The 18,255-nt window shown below is 53.6% G+C and overlaps 3 protein-coding genes across 6 annotated transcripts in view; 2 read left to right on the top strand and 1 right to left on the bottom strand.

The window, feature by feature from the left end:
* Window positions 1–6,184: 6,184 nt before the first annotated feature.
* MFAP4 (microfibrillar-associated protein 4) lies at window positions 6,185–9,979 on the top strand. Of its 2 annotated transcripts, none has more exons than XM_011998246.1 (6): window positions 6,185–6,275; window positions 6,588–6,666; window positions 6,962–7,116; window positions 7,967–8,063; window positions 8,140–8,322; window positions 8,712–9,979. In XM_011998246.1, the coding sequence occupies exons 1-6, from the start codon at window positions 6,270–6,272 to the stop codon at window positions 8,957–8,959; spliced, it is 768 nt and encodes a 255-aa protein (XP_011853636.1). In that variant the 5' UTR covers window positions 6,185–6,269; the 3' UTR covers window positions 8,960–9,979. The 2 variants fall into 2 exon arrangements, with proteins under 2 accessions (XP_011853636.1, XP_011853635.1); XM_011998245.1 differs by having other exon boundaries at window positions 6,206–6,384.
* Window positions 9,877–15,139, bottom strand: MAPK7 (mitogen-activated protein kinase 7). Of its 3 annotated transcripts, none has more exons than XM_011998249.1 (7): window positions 14,850–15,139; window positions 14,261–14,497; window positions 13,458–13,623; window positions 11,716–12,794; window positions 10,950–11,629; window positions 10,475–10,608; window positions 9,877–10,343 (listed from the first exon to the last, which is right to left on the bottom strand). In XM_011998249.1, the coding sequence occupies exons 2-7, from the start codon at window positions 14,490–14,492 to the stop codon at window positions 10,190–10,192; spliced, it is 2,445 nt and encodes an 814-aa protein (XP_011853639.1). In that variant the 5' UTR covers window positions 14,493–14,497; window positions 14,850–15,139; the 3' UTR covers window positions 9,877–10,189. The 3 variants fall into 3 exon arrangements, with proteins under 3 accessions (XP_011853639.1, XP_011853637.1, XP_011853638.1); XM_011998247.1 differs by adding an exon at window positions 12,901–12,918 and having other exon boundaries at window positions 14,261–15,124; XM_011998248.1 differs by having other exon boundaries at window positions 14,762–15,069.
* A 71-nt stretch (window positions 15,140–15,210) lies between these two features.
* The window catches only part of B9D1 (B9 protein domain 1), a 49,564-nt gene continuing 46,519 nt past the window's right edge, over window positions 15,211–18,255 (top strand). Inside the window, exon 1 of the mRNA XM_011998242.1 lies at window positions 15,211–15,533. The gene's annotated coding sequence lies outside the window, so the exon portion shown is untranslated. The remainder of the gene's footprint in view (window positions 15,534–18,255) is intronic.

Genomic DNA, 18,255 nt, shown 5'->3' with positions numbered 1-18,255 from the left:
AATAATTTTCTCAGAACTGAGGGAAACAAACCTCCACTTGCTGGCCAGCACAATGAAAGAGAAAAGACTCAACCCCAGGACTCATCAAACACAGGGCTAGGGACTGCTGTTTCTCCATATACGGCCTCCAAGTACCCCTTTTATCCCAATTATACACATGCATTTGTTTATTTAACAACAAAAAGACCTCTAATCTGTATGCTTTCTCCCCAGTTACATAGCATCTACACATCAAAGTAAAATCAGGAACCTAAGTTACATATCTCAATATACCCTAATCCCAAAGGCCCTTGGGATGAAGTTCAAATGTTTTAGCCTACATTCAACACCCTCTCCATCTCTAATCTGCCTCTTCTCTCTGCTACACCCTGAGCTCCATCAACTGATCTTGTCCCAAACTATATAAAGGTGGGAAGAGACACCAAATCCCTCCTAAAACCTTCCCCCATGTTAGAGAAATAAGATACAGTGTTCCCCACCACAACATGTCTGTGTCTGCCCTTGGACCCAGAGTTCGCCATTACCATCTCCACACTACGGCCTTCTGGACATGCCCTGTCCCAAACTTTGGCCCCACTCCTGCCGCCTTCCTGCTTCACTTTTCATAGTACTTATCATCATTTCACTTACTTTTCTTTCTCTTCTGTAGCTCCAGGAGGGCTGGAGATTCTGTCTTGTGCACGGATGCCTACAAAGGGTTAAAGAGTGCCTGGTGCTTCGAAGGTGCTTGTTATGGGATGCATCGTGTCCCCCAACATTCATACTGAAGCTGTACCATGCAGTACCTTGGAATGCGACTATATTTGGAGATACAGTCTTTAAAGAGGTAGTTAAGGTAAAATGAGGTTACGAGGATGGGCCTGATTCCAATCTGACCTCATATTCCACAGCACCCACTCAGAATACCACATCCGTGTCCTGCCAAACGATGACTGTGCGAGCCCCTGCCCTCTCTCTTCTCTCCACTTTGGGCAGCCCCAGGCTTCACCCCCTGTCTTCCAAACAGTTGTTCTCACTTTGCTGCAGCAGCGGCCTCTGGGAAAGGGCCCTTGGGTTTGGGCAGCTCAGGGAAAGTCTGTCCTTCTGGCAGACAGCCCCTCTCTCGGAGCCGCTTTGCTTGGCCTGGGTTGGGGGGACCCACCGTCTCTTCTCCCTAGGTGTTCTCTGCTTTGATGAGTTTCCTTCAAACCTCTCCTCAGGCTTCTCTAGCTCCGGATACAGGACGGTAGATAAAGGAGCAGTCTAGCTGCCTGCCAGCAAGACACACAGGGAGGTGTCTGCACCTGCAGAGAGAATAGAGGTCTTGTCCTTAGCTGTTGTCCGAAACAACAGAAAAAGCTCCACTCCACAGGCTGCTGTGCTTTTAGAGGAAACCAAAGTAAGACCTTGAGTCAGTCAGGGTCCTCTCAGGAAACAAAGGGTGAACTCAGCCTTTTGGGTTTTGTTTTGTTTTGTTTTGTTTTTCTTCAGAGAATTTAATGAAGGGACTATTTACTTGGGTGTGAACATTAAGAAAACCAACATGGGGCATTGAGGCATCCTGGGACTAGCAAGGATGAGAGCCCTTATCATCCCAGCCTGAGGGGCAAGGGGAGGAAACTGGGTTACTGGAGACAGTGAGGGAGGTTGTGGCAGGAGACGTCATCAGGAGGTGGGGGGTGGAGGACAGCAGGCACAGCTACAGCCAAAACTGCAGTGCCTATCAGGACAGGAGCTGGGGAGAAATACTTCAACCTCTCTCTTCTCCCATCTCCTGTTGGTGTCTCCCATTAGTCAAACCCAGCTGGAAGCCAGGGGCCATGGAAACCCAGTGATGCCCTCCCTACAGGGCAGCCACCCAGGCACAGAGGAGGATGTGGGTGGATCAGGCAACGCGGAGAACAACCAGCACAGGCCTAACTCAGGGGCGGGAGCCACACCAACTTGAGCCAATGTCCTACCAAAATGACATCGAGGAAGCACAGGGGGTCATCCGTTTTTACTGAGCCATCTGGGTTTGACAATATTACGGCGTACATTACAATGACTATTACAGAGGGAGATTTTTTGTACACCTGCAGCCACTTCCCCTCCTAATCTCACACTCGTTTTCTGTATTATCATCAGGGATGCCTCTCTGCCCGAATCAGTCCAGTTTCCATCAAGTAACACCCAGATTAGGACAATTTGAGTAGCAATTAATAAAAGGACTATTTGCTGAGGTGTGAGCAGGAGATGGCCTCCTATCTCTGGGCTGGTAACACCAGGGCTATCAACACCCCTAGACCTGAAGGGGGCAGAGAAGCAAGGAGTCGCCCATAGTGAGTCAGGGGGCTGTTATGGAGATGGCTGCCTGGCAGGACTTGAGACTGTTGGCTGAGAAACAAAGCCAGCCTGTGGGGACTCTACAAGGAGGAGAATGAATATTCCTACTTCATTCTTTTCACTGAATCCTCCTAGGCTCCTCATTGGCTGGACCCAATCAGAAACCAGAGGGTGAGGCTGGCCTCCCGGGGCCCAGGGCAGAACGGAGAAAGGTGGGGAGGCAAATGAAAGGCGTCCAACTGCAACCCCCTTTCCAAGGGATGTGTAAAACAATCCAAGCAAGGCTGGTGGGATGGGTCCTCCCCACTCCTGGAATCTGGCAGACAGACAAAGCCATAGCCCTGTGCACTGAGCAGCATCAACCCGACATTGTCCCACCACAGGACCCCCACTGAGGGCCTGCTTTCCAGAGCCCAGGGCAGCCTCAGCTCCCACCCACCCCTAGTCTAGACTCTCAGCAAAGCCTCCCAACAAAGTCAGAGTTAGCGTGTGTTGTTGGCAATGACAGAATCCAGACACAAACATCTTCATGCATGTGAGTTGGGGGTCTCTTTCAAAAACATTAGCAGGCAGAGCAAACTGATCACTGGGAGGGCTGAGAACCAAGCTCTGGGCTTTGCAGCCCGAGACTAAGCCAGTGTCACTCAGCATTGCGCTTGCCAAGCCACCACCAACCACCCAGAGAAACTAGGACCCAGACAGCACTGGGGTCACCATCACCCCAGGAATGGATTGTTCCTGCTCCTGCTTCTCAAATCACTTTCTCCCAAAATGAAGCCCAGGACCGTGCATTTTATCAGCTAAACCAAGGCCATGTGCCTTCAATCAAACTGCAAGGAATCCTGGGAATGTGAACACCCAGCATTCTAATTAGGAGAGGAACACCCCAAACGTGGGAAGAGGTTTCCCATGCTGGGCAGCCAACAAGTAATGGCCCTTAACTGTATCTGTAGCCTCTTCAACATGTCAGAGTATTTCCTCCAGACAACATCTTAGAAGGATTACCGACTCTGGGTATGTTATTACCAAATTTCTTTCCCGCAAAAGTTAAACTAATTTCCAGCCACATCCAGTGAACACAGTGCCTGCTTTGCTGCACCCACACACATGATTACATTTTTTAAGTAGAAACTAATTGGCAAAATGCAATTGATACCTCATATCTTAATTCTCTCTTTTTTAGGAGGAAGGGGAGTTTCTAGGTTTGCTCATTAGTGATATTCTCCAAAAGCCTTCAATACTTGACTTTGGACCATTTTATTATTTGTTTTGATGACTGATTTTTTTTTTCATTATTTTCCCTTTTATAGACTTGTGTTAAAATTAGCTGGCATTTGCTGAAAGAAGAAATCAGGATTAGATTCAGCTGTGTGTAACAGAAAAAAAAAAACCCCACAAAGACTTAAAGTACACAGAAGTTTCTTTCTCTCTTGCATAAAAAAGGCCTAGAGGAGGGCAGTCCAGGGCTGTTTTTGGACCCACTCCACAAAGTCGTGAGAGGCTTTCCCAGTTCCTCCTCTGCCATCCCCTGATGAGGCCTCATCCTCCTCATCCCCACTGTCCAAGGTGGCAGCTAGAGCTCCAGCCATCACATTCAGTAGGACAGAGTGCAGGATGAAGAGGGACAAGCCACCTACCTTTACAACAATAAGTTGGCATCTTATTGGCCAAAATTCAGATGTGTGACGTCATCTAGCTACAAGGGAGGCTGGACAATGAGCCCAGATAAAAATCAGATCTTACTACTGAGGACTAAGGGAAGAACGAGTATTGAGAGCCAGCTAACTGTCTCTTCCACAGGCTGTGTTGAAGACAACCCATTCATATGAGAATCATGATGTTTATTATGACGATGACGATAGCTAATATTTACTAAATAGTTGCCAATTGTAGCACTGTTCCAGGAACTTGATATGTATTACTTAATCCTTACCACACCCCTATGAAGTAGATACTATGACTATCCTCATTTTACAGAGGAGGAAACCAAGGCACAGAGAGACTAGGTAATTTGTGCAAGGTCACCCAGCTAACAGGCAACAGAACCTAGATTTGAACTGAGGCAGCCTGACACAAGACACAACTATGAATAGAGGCAATCACAGAACCAAGTCAGGGAGGCCAGCTGGGGCTTTTCCAAGGGGCTTATCTATTGACTCAGGAGTGGAGAGATGGGACCTAAGCCAGAGCTGCCTCATCACTTTGCCTTTGAATCTTTCATCTGTTTATCCATTCAATACAAATGTCCTTTTGTAACACACCTTACATTTGCAATTCACTGTCCAAAACTCGTGCTTGCCACTCCGCAGGGCAGATACTGTATCCTCAGCAGCCAGCATAGCCTATAGCACACAGGGCTCAAAACATACCTGTGAGCCAGGTGTGGTGGCCCTACAGTCCCAGCTTCTTGGGAGACTAAGGTGGGAGGAACACTGGAGGCCAGTTCAAGACCAGCCTGGGCAACATAGGGAGACTGCCCCCCCATCCTCTACAAAAAAATTTAAAAATTAGCTGGGTGTGGTGGCACACCTGTAGTCCTAGCTCCTTAGGAGGCTGAGGTGGGAGGATCACTTCAGCCCAGGAGCTTGAGGCTGCAGTGAGCTATGATTGCAACTGGACAACAGAGCAAGGCCCCGACTCTAGTATGTTATCTATATATAAAAATATGTGAGTGACTGTGCATGTACATATCAAGCCTACCTTGTGCCAGGCTCTGTGATGGGCACTGAGCATGCAGAAATGAGACCCAGACCCTGCTCACTGGCCCTTATGGCCAAGAAAAGGAGGCAGATGAGTGGGCATCACAGGGGGCAGCACAAAGGAGTGGGGACCTCCATGGTGAGAAGTCTGGGGTGGCTGCCCTGTAGTTTGAGTCACAGTAATAAGGGACAAGGTCCTCAAGGTAGGCCAGAGACAGACTTGAAATTCCTTTCATGTCCAAGGTGAAAAACCTAGCCTCAGCCCTGAGGCAATAGGGAGCCATGAGGCTTAAGCAGGGTGACATAATCTGAGAGACCATCTAGAACAACTCTCCTGGTAGTGTGCCAGGGATGGGAGGAGAGAGCCCAGAAGCAGGGAGATTCAGATGAAGTAGAGTCTGGGAGGTGTGGGAGCCAAAGTGAAGGGTCTGGAAGAAAGGAGGAGGGGTGGAGTGAGGAAAAACAAAAGAGGTCCCATACCCTGTGCATGTGAACCAGAGAGATGGGCCAGGGAACTGTGGGAGGGGAAAAGAGCGGGCCTGAGGTGGCCAGAGTGAGGAGGTGCTGGCGAGGGGGGCTGGAGAGGGGCCCTGCCTGGCCTGAGCTGGGGCAGACAGAGCAGTTGGACGCCAGCAGCCTTGTGCTCATGGCTCAGAAATGTCCCAGGCCTGCCAGGAGACTGCTGCCTCTGTCCCCCCACCAGCCCCAGCCAGGCTCCCACATCAGGAGCTCTGAAGCTGTCCCCTCAGCCTTCTGCTCCCCCAGAGCAGGCCTCCCCTCCCCAGAAGCTGGGCATATGACACCCCCTCAGCCCTCCCCCTCAATGGCTGATGAAACACAGGCCAGGGAAGGAGGGGGAAAGAATAAACAGACATCTGCAGGGGGGCCCATCAGGAAGCAGGGGACAGGCTGCGGCGGGCTGGGGCTGCCTGGGGGTGCCAGGGGGCCCACACATCTAGTGGGGCGGGTGGCGGATGGCGGATGGAGTGGGATCCAGGGAACAGTTGGAGCCAGCAGGGAGTTAACGTCTGCAGTACTTTGCCCGACAGGCCTAATGAGACACAGGTGGTCCCCTGGCTCCGGCCCCACCTCCCAGCCCCCTGATAGTGTAAACTGATGCTGGTTGTCTGGGGTGGGGAGAGGGGGGTTCTGCAGCTACGGGAAGGGGGGCGGGGCTGGGGCGGCTGGCGGGGGCCCAGCACATAACTCTGGGCGGTTGCAGTCTGGGGCCGCAAACACCCAGCCACTCTGAGCAGAACTGACAGCATGAAGGTACGGGGCCCAGGGTAGGGGGACTCATAGCACTGGGGAATTGAGCCCACTCCAGAGGCCCCTGGCCACAGAGGGGACTATGAAGGCACAAGGAGTTCTCTTGAAACTTGTAAGCGATGAGGGTATATAGCCTGTCCCAGAGAGTGGGGTTACTTGGCCGGAGTGGGGGTAGGGTGGGGAAAGACGGGCCAAATGGCAGGAGAGGGATTCAGGCAAGGGCAGCATATGCACGCATGGTGGGGGCAAATACAAAGAGAACAGGGGGTCTCGAGCTGGGAAGGGGCTGTGCTGACCCTGTCTGCCCATTGCCAGGCCCTCCTGGCCCTGCCGCTGCTGCTGCTTCTCTCCACGCCCCCGTGTGCCCCCCAGGTCTCCGGGATCCGAGGAGATGGTAAGCAGCCCCACACTCACAGACGCGGCCTGGCCCACAGGTTGGGCAAGGAGAGGCTGGACTGTCAGAACAGACTGTCAGGGCTGAGCCCCAGCTCTGCAGGACTCAGGTTCCTCCTTTACTAAATGGGGCAGATGGATGACATGAGCATTGCTCATCTCTCTTGAAGAAATCTTCCATGACTCCTTGTGTCAAATTCCCCCAGTCCCAGGGACTAAGGCAAGTCTTGGGGTGCTGAGGTGTCAGTGATGCCATAGTCCCACTCTCCTCACTGTCCCCATGTCCCCACCCCCAGCTCTGGAGAGGTTTTGCCTTCAGCAACCCCTGGACTGTGACGACATCTATGCCCAGGGCTACCAGTCAGACGGCGTGTACCTCATCTACCCCTTGGGCCCCAGTGTGCCTGTGCCCGTCTTCTGTGACATGACCACCGAGGGCGGGAAGTGGACGGTGAGTGGGAGGAGGGAACAGAGGCCAGAGCTGGTTCTAATCCCAGCCCTGTGACCCTCGGCTTCACATCTGTGAACCTCAGTTTCTTCATCTTTAAAATGGGGATAATGATACCCACAGCACAGCTTCTGAGCAGCTGCCAACACTTAAATTCTAAGTGCCTGAGGTAGGTGTTTGTCTGTTTGCTTTGAGGCGGAGTCTTGCTCTGTCATCCAGGTTCAAGTGCAGTGGCTCCATCCAGCTCACTGCTGCAACCTCCACCTCCCAGGTTCAAACAATTCTTCTGCCTCAGCTTCCCAAGTAGCTGGGATTACAGGCATGTGCCACCACGCCCAGCTAATTTTTTTATTTTTAGTAGAGATGGGGTTTCACCATGTTGGCCAAACTGGCCTTGAACTCCTGACCTCAGGTGATCCGCCCACCTTAGCCTCCCAAAGTGCTGGGATAACAGGCGTGAGCCACTGCGCCCGGCTGAGGTAGGTTAATGCATATAAGCCTCACAATAATCCTGGGAAGTACCGAGGAACTAAAGCCTCAGAGAGGTGAAGGAACTTGCCCAGGTCCCACAGCTAGGCACTCGAACTCTAGAGCGCCCCCCTCTTAGCCTCTTTCCTGCCTCTATAGGAAACTGGGTATGAAGAGCCCAGGTGGGTGCTGGCAGCTGCTCCACAGGGGGCCTGGTGCCAATGTGGACCTTGTTTTAGCAACCCCACTCCCACTACCCCCCACAACTCAGTCCTTTAACAAGCTGGCCACAGCATCACAGGGTTCATGCTTGAGGTGGGCAGGGCAGGCCCAGAACCCTGCCCACTGGACCCTTGATGGTCCAGTCTCATCTTCTCTGCTCCAGGTTTTCCAGAAGAGATTCAATGGCTCAGTGAGTTTCTTCCGGGGCTGGAATGACTACAAGCTGGGCTTCGGCCGTGCCGATGGAGAGTACTGGCTGGGTAAGGTGGGGACCAGGTGGGCTGAGGGGCTGCCCCAGGGCCAGGTCCTTGTTGACCAACTGCCCCTCCTCCCCAGGGCTGCAGAATATGCACCTCCTGACGCTGAAGCAGAAGTACGAGCTGCGAGTGGACTTGGAGGACTTTGAGAACAACACGGCCTATGCCAAGTACGCTGACTTCTCCATCTCCCCGAACGCGGTCAGTGCAGAGGAGGACGGCTACACCCTCTATGTGGCAGGCTTCGAGGACGGCGGGGCAGGTATACCCCGCCGTTAGCTTTAGGAGGGGCTGTGAGGGGAAAGAAGGCAGGGCTGGCCCTGCCCAGTCATCCCCAACCTCCTTCAGGCCCCTCCTTCAACCCTCCTGGGTCTGGAAGGGCCAGAGCTGGCTCCAAACCAGCTCAAACCAGCTTGGGCCTCAGCCCTGGGGAGCAGCCATCCTGGCCCTGCTCCAGGCAACTCTGTGGCGGAGCAGCTGTTTCTCTTCATTGCAGAAGCACATCTACCCAACATCTGGCTCAGGGAGGGTGCCCCCATCCCGCCAGGCTGCCACGTGATCTCTCTCTCAGTCGTCATTGTCACCCTCTCCCGGCCAGCTCGGAGCTCAGTTCCCTGCCTCAGCAGCCCCAACCCTTCTCCCCTCTGCCAGGTGACTCCCTGTCCTACCACAGTGGCCAGAAGTTCTCTACCTTTGACCGGGACCAGGACCTCTTTGTGCAGAACTGCGCGGCTCTCTCCTCAGGAGCCTTCTGGTTCCGCAGCTGCCACTTCGCCAACCTCAATGGCTTCTACCTAGGTGGCTCCCACCTCTCCTATGCCAATGGCATCAACTGGGCCCAGTGGAAGGGCTTCTACTACTCCCTCAAGCGCACTGAGATGAAAATCCGTCGGGCCTGAGGGGCTGGCCCCCTCAGGCCCCTTTCCTCCCCTGGACACGCATGGTCTCCACGAGTGCTCCCTCTGCTGCCCCTGATGCATGCTTCTGCTGATTCCCGAGCACCAACTCCTTACAAGGGGGCCTGTGGCTCTCAGCCATGCCTCATCCCTGTCATACACCCAGGGCATCCATTCCTAAGCCAGACCCGGCTCCCCTACATCTGAAGTTACGCTGCCAGCAGCTCCCCAGGCCTTTTCCGAGAGGCACATGGTTCTAGCCTGGACCTGGCTGGGCTCCATGAGAATGAGTTGTCTCCACCCTGTCCCAACAGCTGACAGCCAGGAGCCATCCTCCCAGCTGCAGGCCTTTGTGTGCCATCTTGTCCTGCTTCCTCACTGTGGACCCCTGTCTGGGCCACCCTAGTGTGCTAGGCTGAGCAGTACAGTGTGAACAGGGCCATGGTGTATTCTAGGCCACAGCCCAGCACTCCTCTGGCTGCTCTCAAACCATGTTTCATCCTCAGCCTTCCTCCCACCAACTTAATCCCCTGTGGTGAGTACCGTGGAACCCCAGCCCATCTCACTATCATACTCAGCTTTCCCTGATGACCCATCCCAGCCCCCGAAGCTCTATACCAAGACCACAGCTACTGCACACCACCCTGAAACAGCCACAGCCAAGGTAGGCATGCATATATGAGGTCTTCCCCATACTCTCCAGGGGTTGAGAGGTTTAGCCACATGAGGGAGCAGAGGACAATCTCTGCAGGGCTGGGAGTGGGTAGGGACTGAAGGTCTCAATAAACCTTCAGAACCTGAATGAACTGGCTTCACACACACAAACATATTTGCTTATTTCCCCAAATGTAGGCACCTGGCTCCTCCTTGCTCCCCTACTGATGGTGTCCTACCCCGAACTCCAAAAATTACACCTGGAGTCAGGTGCAGAAGGGAACCTTGTATTTCACAGGCCTCATTTTGATGGCAAAAAGACAGTGTAATAATAACATAATAATAATAAAAATATAATACTGAAAAGGATTGTACAGGGGGAGTCAGGGTCTCCCAATCCTGTCATGGCTCGGTGGTGGCTCAGGTGGCTGCTTAAGGCTGAAAGGTGGGTCTGAGATGAACCTGCAGAATAATCCAAGCCGAGCCTCACCTGCTGGGTCCAGGGCTAAAGCCTTTGAGAATGTTCCCATGGATCTTGGAACTAGGTCTACCGTGGCAGCAAGGCACAGGCTGTGGGCCTCAGGGGTCCTGGAGGTCAGGCAGGTCAGCCAGCAGCATTGGGGAGTCCATCTGGATCTCACGCTGCAGGGACTCAATATCGGCAGGGTTCATGCCATGGCCTTCGAGCCAGTCAGCAAGCAGGGAGGCTGAGAGTGAGGCTGAATCTGACTGGCTGCAGGGGAAGGGAAGGGAGGGGTGCTATTAGCGTAGGCTGGACTCTCACCCATCCCACAGGTGCATGCTTCCTGCACCAGGAACCTCTCCCCACAGCCCCAGTCTAGGAGCTCAGTCCAGCCACCTTACCCATCCTGTGGCCCATCAGCCACGCCCATGTCGAAAGACTGGTTTAAGAATTCCTCCAGGTCAAAGCCAACACCGTAGCCAGCCCCACTGCCCTTTGGTGTGCCTGAGAACACAGGGGGCAGGGGGTCCTCCACCTGCAGAGAATGACAGATTACAATGCAGACAGACTGAGGTCTGCAGGGCACCCGGTCCCAATGCTGCTGACTACTCCGCCTGGATACCTGGGAGTGCTAACACCAGTTTCGGCCGTCAGTGAGTGCTAGCTGGCCCCGCCTCTGGGCCAGGCACTTTCCAATATCTAACTTGTCTCCTAACAACCTCTTCATCGCCATTATGCTCCTTCTGTGAGCAAGGAGACATGTTCAGAGACAAAGCCCCATCTGCTGCTTAGTTTTTGTGGAACAGGGACCACTCCTGAACCCATTTTCCTTTGGCCCGGACCCAGGTGTCCCCATGGCCTGGGCCTCCCTCTCACCTGTGACTTAGATAGCTGCTGGGTCACTAGGTTGACATCAGGTGACTCTGACATGGAAGACTGAGGGGCTCCCCCGGCATCTGTAGGTGGCAGGCCAGGTGGGAAGTAAGGCAAAACTCCTGGGGTGTTGGAGCCAGGCAACCCGGGGGGTGGCACAAGTGACTGGGGAGCCAGGAGGCTGGTAGAGGTGGCAATCTGGGGTGGCGCAGGGACAGGAATGGGCCTAGGAGGGCCGGTGGGGTGGGGTGCAGGGCCAGGGGGTGGGCAGGCAGGCTGGGGTACAGGGCCAGATGTGGAGCCCGCAGGTTGTGGTTGTGGGCCAGTGGGCTGGGCTACAGGGCCAGGAGGAGGACTGGCAGGTTGGGCTGGGGTTGGCGTTGGCACTGGGGCAGGGGCTGGCACAGAGGTCGGGGCTGGGGCTGGGGGTCGGGCCATTCGAGTCCAGCGTTCCAAAAGGCTTCTGTCATTGTCGCTGAGCACTAGTCCAGCCAAAGGGTCAGTGGAGGGGCCCCCAGAGGCCCCGGCCCCCCGTTCCTTTCGCTCCCGCTCCTGCCGCCGTTTCTCCCGCTCCTTGGCTCGCTCTTGCCGCCGCCGCCGCTTCTCCTCCCGCTCCCGCTGGCGCTCCTGGGCTGTCACCGGCTTCCGAGGCTCAGAAGCCTCCAGGGGTGCGCTGGGGCCATCTGTTGGGCAGGGGAGAAGGTAAAAGGCTGAAGCCTTGTCCAAGTCCAAGTCTCCCCTCTGCCCACCCGACCTGCCCACAAGGCACCTCTAAGCCGGCTTCTCAAAGACTTGAGCAGGGCAGCTTTAAGGGCAGCCTTAGTGTTGTCTGAGATGGCACCCTCTTTCTTCGGTGGGGCAGGCTCACTGGCTGGTGGGGGTGGCTGCAGGGTCAGATCAATGGTGTCAGGTGCAGGGCCAGGGCACGGTGGTGGGGCTGGTGGGGGAGACTCCATGGCACAGTCCCCACTGGGAGCCCAGGGACTGGGCATTTCAACATCTGGACAGCCAGGTTCACTAGCCACAGGCTGGAGAGAAGGCTGGAAGCGGATCTGTTGGCGGATGCCCTCGCGCCTTGCATGGAAGTCCTCAATCTCAGCCACAATGGCCTCCTTAATGCGCTCCCGAGTGAGGGCTTCACGGTCAAAGGCAAAGTCAAAGGGCGGGGCACAGTCAGGCTCATCATCAGGATCATGGTACTTGGCTAGGAAAGGGTGGCGAAGGGCAGCAGCTGCTGAGATGCGGGCGCTGGGCTCAAAACGCAGCATGCGACCCAGGAGTGATAGGGCCTGACGGTCGGCACCTGGGTACACTGTCTCCCAGGGCACAGGCTGGCGTGGTGGCAAGCTCTGGATATAGGCCCGCACCCTCTCAGCCCCCACAGCCTGAATCACGGCTGGTGATGGGGTACCCAGCACCATCATGATGAGCTGTAGCTGGTGTACATAGTTTTTGCCTGGGAAGAGCTGGCGCCGGGCCAGCATCTCACCAAAGATGCAGCCCACAGACCAAAGGTCAATAGCCTGTGTATACTCATGCAAAGAGAGCATGAGCTCAGGGGCACGGTACCAGCGCGTGGCCACATACTCGGTCATGAAGTATTGATGTTCAGCAGGCGAGGTGCACAGGCCACGAGCCATACCAAAGTCACCAATCTTGAGCTCACAGTTCTCATTCACCAATAGGTTGGAGGGCTTGAGGTCACGGTGGATGACCTGAGCCGAGTGCATGTACTTCAGGCCCCGCAGCAGTTGGTACAGGAAGTAGCGCACGTGTTCCAGTGTGAGGGGCTGTGAGGAGTGGATGATCTGGTGCAGGTCACTTTCCATCAGGTCCAGGACCACGTAGCTGGAAGGGGAAAGAAGGAGAGAAGCATGGGTTGGCCTGATCACACTCCAGGGACAAGCCCCATCCTCACCACACCCTTCCGATTCCAGACAGGTAACAGCCTTACCCTGGGACCCCGTAGGGGCTGACGGCATGGTATGGAAGAAGAGCATCACGTTTTAGATTCTCTACGACTTTTCCATGAACTTGGTTAAATCACTTTTGTCTCCAGACCTAGTTTCCCCATCAGATAAAAGATGGGGTTGGACTACACCAGGGCTGGCCAATAGGTTTCCTTTTGGGGCTATCTCCATTGTTTGGTAGTGGCAGCTTGAAGAACTATGATGAAAATTGATCAGGCTTGTCCACTGTCTGTAGGAAAGTGTTCTGTGATTGATTAGTGAAGTCTGCTATGGGAATAGGAGGGTGTGGTCATAGTAGGAATGTCCTACATTTGACATCCTACATACTAAGATTCTATAAAACTGTAAAATCATCTGTACACTTCTTGAGGAATAACAGTTGTCCCTGGCAAAACTCTAAAGGAGAACTGGTCCTAGGACTGCGGGAATTTTCCCAGCCTGCTTCAGATTACATTCAGCTGCCCTTCCAGAACTTCAGCAATATGGGTGCAGCCTTCAGAAAAGTCCCAAGTCTGGCTCCCTCTCCCATCCCGCTTCTTACACAGATTTGAATTCGCCATAGGGCACAGTGGGCCTCAGGATGTCCTTGATGGCGATGATGTTGTCGTGCTTAAAGTGCTTGAGGATCTTCAGCTCCCTGAGGGTTCGCTTGGCATTGGTCACCACATCGAAAGCATTAGGGATCTTCTTGATGGCCACCTGCTGGCCTGAGGAGCAGGGAACAGGGACATACCAGAGGATACCTTGGAGAAACTGCAGAGTCGACCCAGCCCCTATCAACATCTCCCTTCTAGGATGCAAATGACAACAGCTACCAAGTACTGGGTACCTACTATGTGCCAAGCATGTTACCTACATTATTAAATGTTACCTTCACAACTCCCCTACAGGGCAGGTCCCAATAGGTCAATGTTAAAGAGAAGGAAATATGGTTTAGTAACTTGTTGGAGGTTGCACGGCTGCCCAGTGGTGGAGTTCAGTCTCTAATGCCTACACCCTCTGCATCTCAGACCTCACCCATCCCACCACCAGTTCCTTGTGCCAGTGTCTGGCTCCAGAACACATTTGTCTCTTAGACACGAAGGAATGGCTCTCCATTCTGGTCTAACTGGGACTGTCATTTTTCTAAGGAGGAAGTAGGCAGGCAGGATGGCAAAACCCCCAGGCCAGAGTTTCAGAGAACCGAGCCTCCCCGGAGCCTGGCAGGCAGAGGGTCCTGGTCAGCGTGTGTTGACTGGAGCCAGAACTCGCACCCTGCTTTCCTTCCCAGTTGTCTGGGACGGGCCGGTTTCCCACTCCCTGCGACGCTGCCACATCTGGGAGGCGACGGCTCAGGAAGCTCACCGGTGAGGCGGCGGCGGGCGGAGGACACCACTCCGTAGGCCCCGTTGCCTATGGTCTCGATGATCTCGTACTCGTCGCCCACGTCAAAGGTCACATCGAAGGAGCGGGCTTTAAGCAGGGCCAGGTTCTTGGCCGCTACAGAGGCAGCGGTGTGGGCGGGTTCGGCCTTCACGGGCCCGGGGGGTTCCGCAGAGCCGTCCTCGCCGTCTTCCTCCTTCAGGGGCTCGGCCATGGTGTCTGCGTGGAGACTCGGGTGAGGAGGGGACCGCCTCCCGTGGGCCTCAGCGTCCCCTCTGCGGGCTGGGGAGGAGGACCAGGGAACTTCCCAGTTCCCTAAACCGACAAGGGCCACAAGCGCGCGGTTGGTTCGGGGAAAACACGCTACCCCAGGGGTCGGGGCCCAGCAGGGGCCAGGCCAGGGTCGGGGGATGGGGAGGCGAGGCGCGGGCCAGGAAGAAAGGGAGGGGCGGGGCACCTGGGTTTCCCCCGGGCCGCACTCACCCCCGCGCCTCCTCAAGGCTTTCAGAGGTCCCGAGGCTCACCGGCCTCCCGTCCCCAGCGCGGGAGTCTCCGAGGGTGGCTCACTTACTTATTCAAGGGCCGCGGCCACCACCTCAGCGTCGTGAGCTGCCCTGTCCGTCCCCCTCCGCCCCGCCTCCCAACACCACGCTCCCTCCAGCTCCTGGCCAATCGCTGAGCTATTTCTGCGAAGGGTCCTGCCCCTTCTACCTGCTGCGCCCAATCCTAGCCCACCGGCCGAGGAAGCCACGCCTGGCGCGCGCCGCTGTCCAGCTAGCCGGCGGGAGCCGCCCAGAGGGTGCCCGGCACTTCACAGGGGTGTGCTCCCCGCCCGGCACCGCCTTCAAACGCATGCGCACTGGCAGTCGGGCGCCAAGTGAATGGAAGGCAACGCCCCTGCACGTAGCGCGCGCGTCCCCATCTAGCGCTCGACCTCGTCCGGCCAATCACAGCTAGTCCCATGAGCTCGGGCAACTGTCCGGACTGAGATGCCCGGGACTGGGACTGTTATCTTGGCTACTGGGTCCCGAAGTCCCCCTCCGCCCCGGGAATTGTGCCCACCATTTTCTCGGTCCCAGGAGCTCTGGGAATGTGTCATCCCCGGTAGAGGGTGCCCGTCACGGCCAACCACAGAGATCCCGGTCCTCCAGGATTCTAGAGCGGCCGGCCGAAACCTCCACTGACTTCCGGTGGCTGAGTCTCTCCGCAGCTTCCGGCCAAGTTGGACCGCACCTGGGGGTTTCCTGGCCTGCAGGTGTGTTACCTCCGCTCGTTTGTTTGTCCCGCGATTCCCGTGCTTTGGGCTGCAGCGGAGTTAACCGAGGCGGCCGCCCGGCCTCTGTCCCTCTGCGGAGCCCGCTGGTAGGCGGAGCCCTCGCTGGAACCGAGCTGCGCCGACCCACCCCAAAATCCGATGGTTGATTCGTTCATTCATGTAGCAAATGTTTCTGGAGCACCGCCCCTCTAAGGCTCAGTGCCAGGAGGCGAAGATGGACATGGTGGATAGTGTGAGCTGGAAGGAAAGGTTTTTTAAAGGGAACGGGGTAGGGCTGAAAGAAGTGAAGAATTTTGGTTTCACTCCTAGGCGGCTTATAGAAAAAAGCAATACAAATACATATTCGTACCCACCTTCCCTTTCGTGTACAAAATGTAACATATTCTCTTTTCCTGAAGATCATTCCGTATCAATAACTGGAGGGGTCCCTCACTTTTAAACAACTTTTAATAACATACCATAAAACTCACCCTTTTATAGTGTACAATTCAGTGTTTTTTGGTGTATTCACAGTTGAGCAGCCATCATCACTACCTAATTTTAGGTAGAGTGGTTTATGGAACATTTTCATCGCCCCTAAAAGAAACTTATGTGAACCAAGTATCTGAGACAAGTTTCAAGTCAATTTAGAAAGTTTATTTTGGCAAGGTTAAGGACATGGTGGTGACATAGCCTCAAGAAGTCCTACAACATGTGCCCAAGATGGGGCACAGCCTGCCTTTATACATTTTAGGAAGACATAATACATAAATCAATACGTGCAAGATTGACATTGATTTTATGTGCTTATTGGCCATTTGTCTCCTTTGGGGAAATGTCTGTTCAATGTCTATTCTGAAAGGGCAGGACAACTCGAAGAGGAGGGGCTTCCAAGTCACAGGTAGATTTAAACATATCCTGATTGGCAGTTGGTTACAAGAGTTATTATCTATAGAAAGGAATATCTGGATTATGATAAGGGGTTGTGGAGACCTAGGGTTTTTTTGGGTTTTTTAAGTATATTATTATTATTTTGAGAATGAGTCTTGCTCTGTTGCCCAGGCTGGAGTGCAGTGGAACGATCTTGGCTTGCTGCAACCTCCCCCTCCTGGATTCAAGCAATTCTTCTGCCTCAGCCTCCAGAGCAGCTGGGATTACAGGCATGAGCCACCAAGCCCAGCTCTTTTTTTTTTGTGTGTGTGTGTTTTAGTAGAGACGGGGTTTTACCATGTTGGCCAGGCTGGTCTCGAACTCCTCACCTCAAGTGATCCACTGCCCTCCCCTGGCCTCCCAAAGTGCTAGGATTACAGGCGTGAGCCACTGCGCCCGGCCGGGAGACCTAGGTTTTATTATGCAGTTGAAGCCTACCAGTAGCAGGCTATAGAGAGAATAGACAAATGTTTCTTATCAGACTTACGGTCTGTGTTGATGTTAATGTTGGAGGGGTATAATGAGGCATGTCCAACTCCCATCTCCCACTGTGGCCTGAACTGGTCTTTCAGGTTAAATTTTAGGGTGTGCTGGCCAAGGAGGGAGTCCATTTAGATGGTTGCAAAGGGCCTTCTAATTTTATTTTTGGTTTATACCCATTAACAGTCACTCCTCATTCCTCTTTCACCTGAGCCCTTGCAACCTCTGAACTACTTTCTGTCTCTATGGACTTGCGCATTGTGGACATGCTATACTAATGGAATCACACACTGTGTAGTCTTTTGTGTTTGACTTATTTCACTTAGCATAAAGTTGATGTTGTCATATTAGCACTAATTTTTATGGCCAAATAGATTGCATTGTTTAGATAAAACATATTTTGTTTGTCCATCAGTTTATGAATAGTTGGGTTGTTTCCACTTTTTGGCTATTATGAATAATGCTTCTGAGAACATTTGTGTACAAGTTTTTTTGTGGATATGTTTTCATTTCTCTTGGGAGTGGGATTGCTGGGTCACATGGTAAATTATAAACTTCTTGAGAAAGTGCCAAGCTGTTTTCTCCAGCAGTTGCACTATTTTACAAACTCATCAGCAATATTTAAGAATTCTGATTTCTCCACATCCTCACCAACACTTCCTTTCTTTTTTTGATACTGAGTCTCACTCTGTCGCCCAGGCTGGAGTGCAGTGGCGCGATCTCGGCTCACTGCAACCTCTGCCCCCCAGGTTCAACCAATTCTTCTGCCTCAGCTTCCCGAGTAGTTAGGATTACAGGTCCCTACCATCATGCCCGGCTAATTTTTGTATTTTTAATAGAGATGGGATTTGACCATGTTGGACAGGCTGATCTCAAATTCCTGACCTCAAGTGATCCATCTGCCTCAGCCTCCCAAAGTTCTGGGATTACAGGCATGAGCCACGGTACCCAGCCTTATTATTATTATTATTTTTAAATTATAGCCATCCTAGTGGGTGTGAAGTGATAGGTCATTGTAGTTTTGATTTGCATTTCCCTAATGACTAAGGATGTTTTCATGGCTTATTGGCCATTTGTCTCCTTTGGGGAAATGTCTGTTCAATATCTATTCAAATCCTTTGCCTTTTTTTTCTTTTTTCTTTTTTCTTTTTGAGACAGGGTTTCACTCCAGCCCAGGCTGGAGTGCAGTGGCAGGATCTCGGCTCACTACAACCTCTGCCTCCCAAGCTCAAGTGATTCTCCTGCCTCAGCCTCCCAAGTAACTAGCACTACAGGTGCACATCGTTGCACCCAGCTAATTTTTGTATTTTTA

The sequence above is a fragment of the Mandrillus leucophaeus genome, unplaced genomic scaffold, assembly GCF_000951045.1.
Source record: "Mandrillus leucophaeus isolate KB7577 unplaced genomic scaffold, Mleu.le_1.0 Scaffold564, whole genome shotgun sequence".
NCBI classification, from domain to species: Eukaryota; Metazoa; Chordata; class Mammalia; order Primates; family Cercopithecidae; genus Mandrillus; species Mandrillus leucophaeus.
Note: the sequence above shows the minus strand (reverse complement) of the source record. Positions and strands in the feature narration are given on the sequence as shown.

What these genes read in the sequence shown, in the direction of transcription:
- MFAP4 (XM_011998245.1), top strand. Translation starts at nt 6,355, where the DNA reads ATGAAGGCACAAGGAGTTCTCTTGAAACTT. An exon ending in CGATGGAGAGTACTGGCTGG is followed by an intron (nt 8,064 to 8,139) that starts GTAAGGTGGGGA and finishes CCTCCTCCCCAG; the next exon opens with GGCTGCAGAATATGCACCTC. An exon ending in CTTCGAGGACGGCGGGGCAG is followed by an intron (nt 8,323 to 8,711) that starts GTATACCCCGCC and finishes CCCCTCTGCCAG; the next exon opens with GTGACTCCCTGTCCTACCAC.
- MAPK7 (XM_011998247.1), bottom strand. Translation starts at nt 14,492, where the DNA reads ATGGCCGAGCCCCTGAAGGAGGAAGACGGCGAGGACGGCTCTGCGGAA. An exon ending in CGCCCGCCGCCGCCTCACCG is followed by an intron (nt 13,624 to 14,260) that starts GTGAGCTTCCTG and finishes CCTGCTCCTCAG; the next exon opens with GCCAGCAGGTGGCCATCAAG. An exon ending in GCTGATGGGCCACAGGATGG is followed by an intron (nt 10,344 to 10,474) that starts GTAAGGTGGCTG and finishes CTTCCCCTGCAG; the next exon opens with CCAGTCAGATTCAGCCTCAC.